Genomic DNA, 12500 nt, shown 5'->3' on the forward strand with positions numbered 1-12500 from the left:
TTTTTCTATAAATAGAATCAGGAGGTCTTTATTTTCATTTTATTTTTATTTTTTCGTAGTGATTTAGAATAGAACAAGTAATCAAATAGAAGAGAATGTGTAGGAATTTCCATCTCAAGATTTAGAAGATCTTGTGTTGGTATATTCCTTTTATTATTATTTTATTATTATTTAATAATAGTATCAGGATTCGAATCCAGGTGGAGGGGTTTTTCTTGGTTGAATACAGAAAAAGAAGACTACCCTTTTTGTGTTGTGCTTCGCTAGGTCGAGGTAAGTAAGGTATACGAAAGAAAAGCCTATTTGACAATGAAAGTGACCAAAGATATTCGTTTTTCAAAAAACTTTAGCTTGGACACAAATACAGCAGGCCCTTCCTAAATCCATGTGAATTCCTCTTCGTAGTTTTTCATTTCACCAGGCCCGTGAAATGATTTGACTTCCAAAACTCAATAAGATTGGGGATATCAAAAGAAAGGGAGTCTCACTAATTCTTTTATTGTGGATATGAATATGTAATTCGCCTCCGAAGATTAATGACGAAAGGTTGGTTTGTTTATCTGCAATTGAAAAAATCAATATCGATTGGATCCATTGATATGCGTTTTTTCTTTCATCTGCTTAAACGATTGCCGTGAATAAACTTATAGGAATAATTGGATTTAACTTAGTTACAAGCAATAAATAATAATGAAGAAATGAAAATTATACAATTTTTTTTGCTTCATTTTTACATTTTTATAGGGCTATACGGACTCGAACCGTAGACCTTCTCGGTAAAACAGATCAAACTTATTATTATTAAAATGATCTGAACTGTTTCAAAGACCCAACATGCATTTTTTTTGCATTGGGCTCTTTCATTAACTGACATAAATATCAGTTAGTCTGCCATTTTTTTTCTTGACAGAAAAAAAGATAAGGAAATGGCTCCATGTGCTCTGATTCATTATTTGGGAGCATTACCAAAGTGTTTCAAGGGTGGGGTTATCTTGACGTAGGTCTGTCTCTGGCCTAGATCAACCTAAGTTAAATGAAGTCTCTATCGTTCAAAAATCAAATTATGAAACTTCATACACCTTGAAGTTCATATGACGAAAAGAGATTTTTTTGAGGTCCTTATACTCATTATGCCTAGCATTGAATAGACTGGGTATTCACCTTATCAAGATCTCAAATCAATGATGGGGTCTGTTTGGCACCTCCTAAATGGGCGTCCAAATTGGACCGAACCTTTTGTCAGGCTATGGTTCCCTCAAAGTTATGGAGTAAGACATCGATTTCTCAACAAGATCAATTTTTATGATTGTATGATGAACTCCCTTGAAAAACATTGGCGCGCGTGTAAACGAGTTGCTCTACCAACTGAGCTATAGCCCTTAGTGCTTGTGATACATATTTTACCATGTAGATAAATTCTTGTCAAGATAAATATTCCATGATCCAACATCAACAATCTTTGATCTCTTTGAGTGGTATTCCTTAGATTAGTATTGCTTATAAGTAATATGATATTTATAATCCATCGACAGGATGGGTTTCATTTGGTTCTCTTTGGGATGATAAATGACCTACTTAACTCAGTGGTTAGAGTACTGCTTTCATACGGCGGGAGTCATTGGTTCAAATCCAATAGTAGGTAAAACTTATTAGATACCATTGACTCTGGTATCTAATAAGGTTTACGACCCACCCTTAGTGATATTTATTTTTTCATTTTGTATCTTTTCTATTTCATTTTTGAATTTTAATTTTTACATTAGAATTGGATTCTGTTTGATTATATTTGATTGTATTCACCCGACAGAATCTAAATAGGATTAGAAAGAGAACTTCTTTTTATTATTCGAACGTACCAACGAGTTATGAAATCGGATTGATAGCCTCCACCCGTGTTCTAGCTCGTCGGAGAGCTAGATTTGCCTCAATTTTTTGTCTCCTTCCTTCAGCCTTTTTCACATTAGCTTCCGCTATTTCAAGAGTTTGCTGAGCTTCTTGTGGATCAATGTCACTACCCTTCTCCGCATCATTTACTAAAACAGTGATCTCATTATTGCCTATTCTAGCAAAACCACCCATCAGAGCCATCGTTAACCATTGGTCGTTAAGGCGTATTCTCAAAATCCCTATATCTACAGCTGTGGCAATAGGGGCGTGATTTGGTAATATGCCAATTTGACCACTATTAGTAGATAAAACGATTTCTTCCACTTCTGAATCCCAAACAATTCGATTAGGGGTCAGTACACTAAGATTTAAGGTCATTTCTTCAAATTGCTCTCCATTTCTAAGTTCATAGCCTTCGCGGTAGCTTCATCGATATTACCTACCAAATAAAAGGCCTGTTCAGGAAGACCATCTAATTCTCCGGAAAGGATCAATTGAAATCCTCGAATTGTTTCTGCTAGACCAACATATTTCCCTGGAGAACCGGTAAATACTTCTGCTACGAAAAAGGGTTGTGATAAGAAACGCTCAATTTTTCGCGCTCTTGCTACGAGTAAACGATCCTCTTCGGACAATTCGTCCAATCCAAGGATAGCTATAATGTCCTGAAGTTCTTTGTAACGTTGTAAAGTTTGCTTAACTCTTTGGGCGGTTTCGTAATGTTCCTCACCAACGATCCGAGGTTGAAGCATGGTTGACGTTGAATCTAAAGGATCTACTGCTGGATAAATACCTTTGGCAGCCAATCCTCTTGATAGTACGGTAGTAGCATCTAAATGTGCAAATGTCGTAGCAGGGGCAGGGTCAGTCAAATCGTCTGCGGGTACATAAACTGCTTGAATAGAGGTTATGGACCCTTCTTTGGTAGAAGTAATTCTTTCTTGTAAAGAACCCATTTCGGTACTCAGGGTCGGTTGATAACCCACAGCGGAAGGCATTCTACCCAATAAGGCCGATACTTCGGATCCTGCTTGGACGAAACGGAAGATATTGTCAATAAATAGAAGTACGTCTTGCTCATTAACATCTCGGAAATATTCCGCCATAGTTAGGGCAGTCAAACCAACTCTCATACGAGCTCCCGGCGGTTCATTCATCTGACCGTAAACTAGGGCCACCTTTGATTCTGCAAAATTTTCTTCATTAATCACTCCAGATTCTTTCATTTCCATGTAAAGATCATTTCCTTCCCGAGTACGTTCACCCACTCCGCCAAATACGGATACGCCCCCGTGAGCTTTAGCAATATTGTTAATCAATTCCATAATGAGTACTGTTTTACCCACTCCAGCTCCCCCGAATAGTCCGATTTTTCCTCCACGGCGATAAGGGGCTAAAAGATCTACTACTTTAATTCCTGTTTCAAAAATAGATAATTTTGTATCCAACTGTATAAAGGCGGGCGCAGATCTATGAATAGGAGACATTGTACTAGTATCTACAGGCCCTAAATTATCAACAGGCTCTCCGAGCACGTTAAAAATTCGTCCCAGAGTCGCTCCCCCGACCGGAACACTTATAGGAGCTCCTGTGTCAATCACTTCCATTCCTCTCGTTAGACCCTCTGTAGCACTCATAGCTACAGCCCTAACTCGATTATTTCCTAATAATTGCTGTACCTCACAAGCCACATTAATTGGTTGATCAACACTATCTCGACCTTGAACTACCAGAGCGTTATAAATATTCGGCATCTTGCCCGGGGGAAAGGCTACATCTAGTACCGGACCGATGATTTGGACGACACGCCCCAGGTTTTTTTTTTCAAGCGTGGAAACCCCAGAACCAGAAGTAGTAGGATTGATTCTCATAATAATAAAATAAATAAATATGTCGAAATGTTTTTTCAAAAATTATCGAATTCAAAAAAAATGTCCGCTAGCACGTCGATCGGTTAATTCAATAAAATGGGAATTAGCACTCGATTTTGTTGGCACCATGCAATTGAACTTGAACCAATTCAATTGTTTACTTATTCAATGAGACTGAGTGAATTTGCAAGCTCACCCAACCTATTTTCATTTAAAAATCTCAAGTGGATGAATCAGAATCTTGAGAAAGTCTTTCATTTGTCTATCATTATAGACAATCCCATCCGTATTATCTATTCTATGGAATTCGAACCTGAACTTTATTTTCTATTTCTATTACGATTCATTATTTGTATCTAATTGGCTCCTCTTCTTATTTATTTTTTATTTCAATTTCAGCATATCGATTTATGCCTAGCCTATTCTTTTCTTTGCGTTTTTCTTTCTTTTTTATACCTTTCATAGATTCATAGATCATAGATCATAGAGGAATTCCATATATTTTCACATCTAGGATTTACATATACAACATATACCACTGTCAAGGGGGAAGTTCTTATTATTTAGGTTAGTTAGGTATTTCCATTTCAAAAAAAAAAAGGTAAAAAATAAAAATTGGGTTGCGCTATATATATGAAAGAGTATACAATAATGATGTATTTGGCAAATCAAATACCATGGTCTAATAATCAACCATTCTGATTAGTTGATAATATTAGTATTAGTTGGAAATTTTGTGAAAGATTCCTGTGAAAAGTTTCATTAACGCGGAATTCGTGTCGAGTAGACCTTGTTGTTGTGAGAATTCTTAATTCACGAGTTGTAGGGAGGGATTTATGTCACCACAAACAGAGACTAAAGCAAGTGTTGGATTCAAAGCTGGTGTTAAAGAGTACAAATTGACTTATTATACTCCTGAGTACCAAACCAAGGATACTGATATATTGGCAGCATTCCGAGTAACTCCTCAACCTGGAGTTCCACCTGAAGAAGCAGGGGCCGCGGTAGCTGCGGAATCTTCTACTGGTACATGGACAACTGTATGGACCGATGGACTTACCAGCCTTGATCGTTACAAAGGGCGATGCTACCGCATCGAGCGTGTTATTGGAGAAAAAGATCAATATATTGCTTATGTAGCTTACCCTTTAGACCTTTTTGAAGAAGGTTCTGTTACCAACATGTTTACTTCCATTGTAGGTAATGTATTTGGGTTCAAAGCCCTGCGCGCTCTACGTCTGGAAGATCTGCGAATCCCTACTGCTTATGTTAAAACTTTCCAAGGTCCGCCTCATGGGATCCAAGTTGAAAGAGATAAATTGAACAAGTATGGTCGTCCCCTGTTGGGATGTACTATTAAACCTAAATTGGGGTTATCCGCTAAAAACTACGGTAGAGCTGTTTATGAATGTCTTCGCGGTGGACTTGATTTTACCAAAGATGATGAGAACGTGAACTCACAACCATTTATGCGTTGGAGAGATCGTTTCTGCTTTTGTGCCGAAGCACTTTATAAAGCACAGGCTGAAACAGGTGAAATCAAAGGGCATTACTTGAATGCTACTGCAGGTACATGCGAAGAGATGATGAAAAGAGCTATATTTGCTAGAGAATTGGGTGTTCCGATCGTAATGCATGACTACTTAACGGGGGGATTCACCGCAAATACTAGCTTGGCTCATTATTGCCGAGATAATGGTCTACTTCTTCACATCCACCGTGCAATGCATGCGGTTATTGATAGACAGAAGAATCATGGTATCCACTTCCGGGTATTAGCAAAAGCGTTACGTATGTCTGGTGGAGATCATATTCACGCTGGTACCGTAGTAGGTAAACTTGAAGGTGAAAGAGACATAACTCTGGGCTTTGTTGATTTACTGCGTGATGATTTTGTTGAACAAGATCGAAGTCGCGGTATTTATTTCACTCAAGATTGGGTCTCTTTACCAGGTGTTCTACCCGTGGCTTCAGGAGGTATTCACGTTTGGCATATGCCTGCTCTGACCGAGATCTTTGGGGATGATTCCGTACTACAGTTCGGTGGAGGAACTTTAGGACATCCTTGGGGTAATGCGCCAGGTGCCGTAGCTAACCGAGTAGCTCTAGAAGCATGTGTAAAAGCTCGTAATGAAGGACGTGATCTTGCTCAGGAAGGTAATGAGATTATTCGCGAGGCTTGCAAATGGAGCCCGGAACTAGCTGCTGCTTGTGAGGTATGGAAAGAGATCGTATTTAATTTTGCAGCAGTAGACGTTTTGGATAAAACAGTAGACATTAGCAGCAAATAAAGAAGGATAAGGAGAAAGAACTCAAGTAATTATCCTTCGTTCTCTTAATTGAATTGCAATTAAACTCGGCCCAATCTTTTACTAAAAGGATTGAGCCGAATACAACAAAGATTCTATTGCATATATTTTGACTAAGTATATACTTACCTAGATATACAAGATTTGAAATACAAAATATAGAAAACTAAATCAAAATCTAAGACTCAAATCTTTCCATTGTTGTCTTGGATCCACAATTAACCCTACGGATCCTTAGGATTAGTATATTCTTTTCTATCCTGTAGTTTGTAGTTTCCCTGAATCAAGCCAAGTATCACAACTCTTTCTACCCATCCTCTATATTGTCCCCTTTGTTCCGTGTTGAAATAGAACCTTAATTTATTACTTATTATTAGAATTAGATTTTAGATTAGTTAGTGATTAGATATTAGTATTAGACGAGATTTTACGAAAATTTTTTTTTTTGATTTCTTTATAGGAGAGGACAAATCTCTTTTTTTCGATGCGAATTTGATACGACATAGGAGAAGCCGCCCTTTATCAAAAATTATATTATTATATTATTTTTAATAATAAAAGGGGGTTCCAACATATTAATATATAGTGAAGTGTTCCCCCAGATTCAGAACTTTTTTTCAATACTCACAATCCTTATTAGTTAATAATCCTAGTGATTGGATTTCTATGCTTAGTCTGATAGGAAATAAGATATTCAAATAAATAATTTTATAGCGAATGACTATTCATCTATTGTATTTTCATGCAAATAGGGGGCAAGAAAACTCTATGGAAAGATGGTGGTTTAATTCGATGTTGTTTAAGAAGGAGTTCAAACGCAGGTGTGGGCTAAATAAATCAATGGGCAGTCTTGGTCCTATTGAAAATACCAGTGAAGATCCAAATCGAAAAGTGAAAAACATTCATAGTTGCAGTAATGTTGATTATTTATTCGGCGTTAAAGACATTCGGAATTTCATCTCTGATGATACTTTTTTAGTTAGTGATAGGAATGGAGACAGTTATTCCATCTATTTTGATATTGAAAATCAGATTTTTGAGATTGACAACGATCATTCTTTTCTGAGTGAACTAGAAAGTTCTTTTTATAGTTATCGAAACTCGAGTTATCTGAATAATGGATTTAGGGGCGAAGATCCCTACTATAATTCTTACATGTATGATACTCAATATAGTTGGAATAATCACATTAATAGTTGCATTGATAATTATCTTCAGGCTCAAATCTGTATAGATACTTCCATTATAAGTGGTAATGAGAATTACGGTGACAGTTACATTTATAGAACCATTTGTGGTAGTGAAAGTCGAAATAGTAGTGAAAATGAGGGTTCCAGTAGACGAACTCGCACGAAGGGCAGTGATTTAACTATAAGAGAAAGTTCTAATGATCTCGAGGTAACTCAAAAATACAAGCATTTGTGGGTTCAATGCGAAAATTGTTATGGATTAAATTATAAGAAATTTTTGAAATCAAAAATGAATATTTGTGAACAATGTGGATATCATTTGAAAATGAGCAGTTCGGATAGAATTGAACTTTTGATTGATCCGGGTACTTGGGATCCTATGGATGAAGACATGGTCTCTCTGGATCCCATTGAATTTCATTCGGAGGAGGAGCCTTATAAAGATCGTATTGATTCTTATCAAAGAAAGACAGGATTAACCGAGGCTGTTCAAACAGGCATAGGCCAACTAAACGGCATTCCCGTAGCAATTGGGGTTATGGATTTTCAGTTTATGGGGGGTAGTATGGGATCCGTAGTCGGAGAGAAAATCACCCGTTTGATTGAACACGCTGCGAATCAAATTTTACCTCTTATTATAGTGTGTGCTTCTGGGGGGGCGCGCATGCAGGAAGGAAGTTTGAGCTTGATGCAAATGGCTAAAATATCGTCTGCTTTATATGATTATCAATTAAATAAAAAGTTATTTTATGTATCAATCCTTACATCTCCGACAACTGGTGGAGTAACAGCTAGTTTTGGTATGTTGGGGGATATCATTATTGCCGAACCCAATGCCTACATTGCATTTGCAGGTAAAAGAGTAATTGAACAAACATTGAATAAAACAGTACCCGAAGGTTCACAAGCAGCTGAATACTTATTCCAGAAGGGTTTATTCGACCTAATTGTACCACGTAATCTTTTAAAAAGCGTTCTGAGTGAGTTATTTAAGCTCCACGCCTTTTTTCCTTTGAATCAAAAGGAAAGCAAAATCAAGTAGAGCACTAAGTTCAATTATTTTATTTGTGTTTGTAGCAAAAAAGTAGTTAGTTTAGTGGAATCAAAGTAAATAAGATAATAATGGCGTTTTCTTTGGTGATAGAAGATCTAATTGTAGAAAGAATCAAAACGGAAGTTGAGGATAACTCTTTTTTTGACCTATATTCCTGATTACGAATCAAGAAGCCTTTATCAACAAGAGTGAGTTCTTCCTTTCGTGAAATTAGGAAAATAAAACGAATTTCTTCTTGTCTTAGGTATATAATTTGAAATTTAAATATAGATAATAGAGTTTTGTATCTTTCTCTATCTCCCGAAAAACCATTTTAGCTAAAAATTCATGTTGGATCGGATTCGAACGAATCTTTCGATAATCTGTAAAAAACTCTTTATCTATTTTTCGAAAATTAGAAGACAAGAACAAAAGTAATAAAGTTTATTATCATACATATCTTTCTCATGTAGGAGATGAATAAGTCCATTTATTTAGTTCTACAGTTCTACATTCTTTGCACTTATTATACGTACTCAGTTAGATTTAGATATATAGATACTTAGATCTATACTAAGAATTTCAAATTCTTCAAATTCTATTAATAATAAATATTATCTAATTAGAATTCAAATTCTTAATTTCATTATAATTATTACAAGATATCTTTATTTATATAATAACATAATAACAGATACAAATAGTAAATTGAGGTACCCCTTCTATGACAAATTTGAACCTTCCATCTATTTTTGTGCCGTTAGTAGGCCTAGTCTTTCCGGCAATTGCAATGGCTTCTTTATTTCTTCATGTTCAAAAAAACAAGATTGTTTAGATCCGCTGGGACCCAATCTCATCCATTTTTTTTGAAAACGTGAACTTGTATCATAACACGGATATCTATTTATTGAAATATAGTATAACATGTGATTTCCACCGAACATAAAGGAAAAAACTCTTATGCCTGCAGAAACATGATATATGGATATATTAATTCTAGCAATTTTCAAATAGATCAGGATCGCTGGATGGCTGAAATGTAGTCGGTGAATCTATATGTATATCGATATGTATAGTGGGATCGTATTAAATAAAGAGTATGTTATTATTTTAGATTTAACCAATTTGATGAATTACTCCTAAAGGTTGACATCAAACTAGTGCTAGTTCACCTCAAACTAGTGCTAGTTGATGAGAGTTACTTCGGAAACAAAAAAGTAAAGTCAAATTTCTCTGGGGTATTATCTCAATTCCAATAAAATGCAATCGGGTAAAGTATGACTTGGCGATCAGAACATATATGGATAGAACTTATAACGGGGTCTCGAAAAATAAGTAATTTCTGCTGGGCCTTTATCCTTTTTTTAGGTTCATTAGGCTTCTTATTAGTTGGAACTTCCAGTTATCTTGGTAGAAATTTGATATCTTTTTTTACGCCTCAGCAAATCGTTTTTTTTCCACAAGGAATCGTGATGTCTTTCTACGGAATTGCGGGTCTCTTTATTAGCTCTTATTTGTGGTGCACAATTTCCTGGAATGTAGGTAGTGGTTATGATCGATTCGATAGAAAGGAAGGAATAGTCTGTATTTTTCGTTGGGGATTTCCGGGAAAAAATCGTCGCATATTCCTCCGATTCCTTATAAAAGATATTCAGTCCGTTAGAATAGAAGTTAAAGAGGGTATTTATGCTCGTCGTGTTCTTTATATGGACATCCGAGGCCAGGGGTCCATTCCCTTGACCCGTACTGATGAGAATTTGACTCCACGAGAAATGGAACAAAAGGCTGCTGAATTAGCCTATTTCTTGCGTGTACCAATTGAAGTATTTTGAGAGAACGTTCATTCAATTAAAGAAAACGTATATGAAAGAACCATAAAACGAAACTCTTTTTATGGTCTTTATGCGTATGCAAACCCATGCAATTCGATAACAAATAACAAATCGAAATAATAGATTCATCTCAGATGGCAAACCATTTCGAAATCAAGAAATTTTTTTTAGTTCAATATTTGTTGGAATTGACACTTTAGATCCAGATAGATCGTATCTTGTAAATTTTTAATTCTTTCTTTTGTATTCTTTAATGACCAACAATTGGATTTCTTAATTAAATAATGAGAACTAGCCAATTTATCTTTTGCCAGTCATTTTTTTTTATCATCGTAATATCTTTCCCTCAATCATTCTATTCCTGACTATGGGTAATCAGTGAAATTTTTTCGAAATATTGGATATTTTGATAGCAAAGGAGTTCTTTCGTCTCAAAATCTGAATAATATTCATTACTTAAAGTGGTTCTTTCGATCATTCATCGAAAGGAGACACTTGATTTCGAATTTGACCAATTGAGATATCAGGAAACAATATTATGAATTTATTCATTCGAAGTGAATTCTTAGCCTATTTCTGTATTCTTTCTAGATTCAAAGACTAACCACAAAATAAAAAATAAAATAGATTCATAAGTTCGCTACCTTGTATAAAACTCATGTGTGTAAGAAATATTCGATCGCATAGAGTGTACGAATGGGTTGATTAACAATTCACAGATGAAAAAATGGCAAAAAAGAAAGCATTCACTCCTCTTTTCTATCTTGCATCTATAGTATTTTTGCCCTGGTGGATTTCTTTCTCAGTTAATAAATGTCTGGAATCTTGGGTTACTAATTGGTGGAATACTGGGCAATCCGAAATTTTTTTGAATAATATTCAAGAAAAGAGTCTTCTAGAAAAATTCATAGAATTAGAGGAACTCCTCTTCTTGGACGAAATGATCAAGGAATACTCGGAAACACATCTCGAAGAGTTTGGGATAGGAATCCATAAAGAAACGATCCAATTAATCAAGATACAAAATGAGAATCGTATCCATACGATTTTGCACTTCTCGACAAATATCATCTGTTTTATTATTCTAAGCGGGTATTCATTTTTGGGTAATGAAAAACTTGTTATTCTTAACTCTTGGGCTCAGGAATTCCTATATAACTTAAGTGACACAGTAAAAGCTTTTTCTATTCTTTTATTAACTGATTTATGTATCGGATTCCATTCACCCCACGGTTGGGAATTAATGATTGGCTCTATCTATAAAGATTTTGGATTTGTTCATAATGATCAAATTATATCTGGTCTTGTTTCCACCTTTCCAGTCATTCTCGATACAATTTTTAAATATTGGATTTTCCGTTATTTAAATCGTCTGTCTCCGTCACTTGTAGTTATTTATCATTCAATGAATGACTGATAAAGGATCCATTGATATTAATCTAATCCAATTAGAATGCTTGGTACTTTGTAGTTGTACATAAGCAAAGTATTGAAAATCGTATTTACTCTTTCGATTTCTAACCATCGGGAAAATTCATCCTATATTATTCCTAGATTATTCCAGCAAATAGCAGAATCGTGGCTAGGGAACTATACTAGCGACCTACCCAATTTATTGTAGAAATTTTCGCGACCAATGATTGGACCATGCAAACTAGAAATGCTTTTTCTTGGCTAAAGAAACAGATTACTCGATCTATTTCCGTATCGCTCATGATATATATCTTAACTCGGACATCCATTTCAAGTGCATATCCCGTTTTTGCACAGCAGGGTTATGAAAATCCACGAGAAGCGACTGGGCGTATTGTATGTGCCAATTGCCATTTAGCTAATAAGCCCGTGGAGATTGAGGTTCCACAAGCGGTACTTCCTGATACTGTATTTGAAGCAGTTGTTCGAATTCCTTATGATATGCAACTGAAACAGGTTCTTGCTAATGGTAAAAAGGGGGGGTTGAACGTGGGGGCTGTTCTTATTTTACCGGAGGGGTTTGAATTAGCTCCTCCCGATCGTATTTCTCCCGAGATGAAAGAAAAGATTGGCAATTTGTCTTTTCAGAACTATCGCCCCAATAAAAAAAATATTCTTGTGATAGGCCCTGTCCCTGGTAAAAAATATAGTGAAATAACCTTCCCTATTCTTTCCCCGGACCCTGCTACTAAGAAGGATGCTTACTTCTTAAAATATCCTATATACGTAGGCGGGAACAGGGGAAGGGGTCAGATTTATCCCGACGGCAGCAAGAGTAACAATACAGTTTATAATGCTACAGGAGCAGGTATAGTAAGCAAAATCATACGAAAAGAAAAAGGGGGATATGAGATAACCATAACGGATGCGTCGGAGGGACGTCAAGTGGTTGATATTATCCCTCC

General features: G+C 35.9%; 8 protein-coding genes and 2 non-coding genes across 10 annotated transcripts in view, besides 1 other annotated feature; 7 read left to right on the forward strand and 3 right to left on the reverse strand. All coding sequences in view use genetic code 11, as the record gives it.

Annotated features, from left to right (window-relative positions):
- Positions 1-12500: part of a sequence feature (large single copy region (LSC)) that runs on past both edges of the window.
- On the reverse strand, positions 742-1380 carry trnV-UAC. Its single transcript has 2 exons — positions 1343-1380; positions 742-778 (listed from the first exon to the last, which is right to left on the reverse strand). It is a non-coding gene; the product is annotated as a tRNA-Val (tRNA).
- trnM-CAU lies at positions 1570-1642 on the forward strand. The gene has a single exon. It is a non-coding gene; the product is annotated as a tRNA-Met (tRNA).
- On the reverse strand, positions 1864-2265 carry atpE. Its single transcript has one exon. It carries the CDS (start codon positions 2263-2265, stop codon positions 1864-1866), a length of 402 nt encoding a protein of 133 aa, YP_009561833.1.
- Positions 2262-3758, reverse strand: atpB. The gene has a single exon. The coding sequence runs from the start codon at positions 3756-3758 to the stop codon at positions 2262-2264; it is 1497 nt and encodes a 498-aa protein (YP_009561834.1).
- rbcL (ribulose-1,5-bisphosphate carboxylase/oxygenase large subunit) lies at positions 4595-6049 on the forward strand. The gene has a single exon. The coding sequence runs from the start codon at positions 4595-4597 to the stop codon at positions 6047-6049; it is 1455 nt and encodes a 484-aa protein (YP_009561835.1).
- accD lies at positions 6785-8299 on the forward strand. The gene has a single exon. It carries the CDS (start codon positions 6785-6787, stop codon positions 8297-8299), a length of 1515 nt encoding a protein of 504 aa, YP_009561836.1.
- psaI lies at positions 9015-9125 on the forward strand. The gene has a single exon. The coding sequence runs from the start codon at positions 9015-9017 to the stop codon at positions 9123-9125; it is 111 nt and encodes a 36-aa protein (YP_009561837.1).
- ycf4 lies at positions 9568-10122 on the forward strand. Its single transcript has one exon. It carries the CDS (start codon positions 9568-9570, stop codon positions 10120-10122), a length of 555 nt encoding a protein of 184 aa, YP_009561838.1.
- On the forward strand, positions 10850-11539 carry cemA. The gene has a single exon. It carries the CDS (start codon positions 10850-10852, stop codon positions 11537-11539), a length of 690 nt encoding a protein of 229 aa, YP_009561839.1.
- The window catches only part of petA, a 963-nt gene continuing 232 nt past the window's right edge, over positions 11770-12500 (forward strand). The window contains exon 1 of the mRNA in view: positions 11770-12500. This exon is cut by the window's right edge and continues 232 nt beyond it. Within this exon, the coding sequence (YP_009561840.1) occupies positions 11770-12500 (731 nt within the window).

This window comes from Lycium barbarum, chloroplast (genome assembly GCF_019175385.1).
Source record: "Lycium barbarum chloroplast, complete genome".
NCBI classification, from domain to species: Eukaryota; Viridiplantae; Streptophyta; class Magnoliopsida; order Solanales; family Solanaceae; genus Lycium; species Lycium barbarum.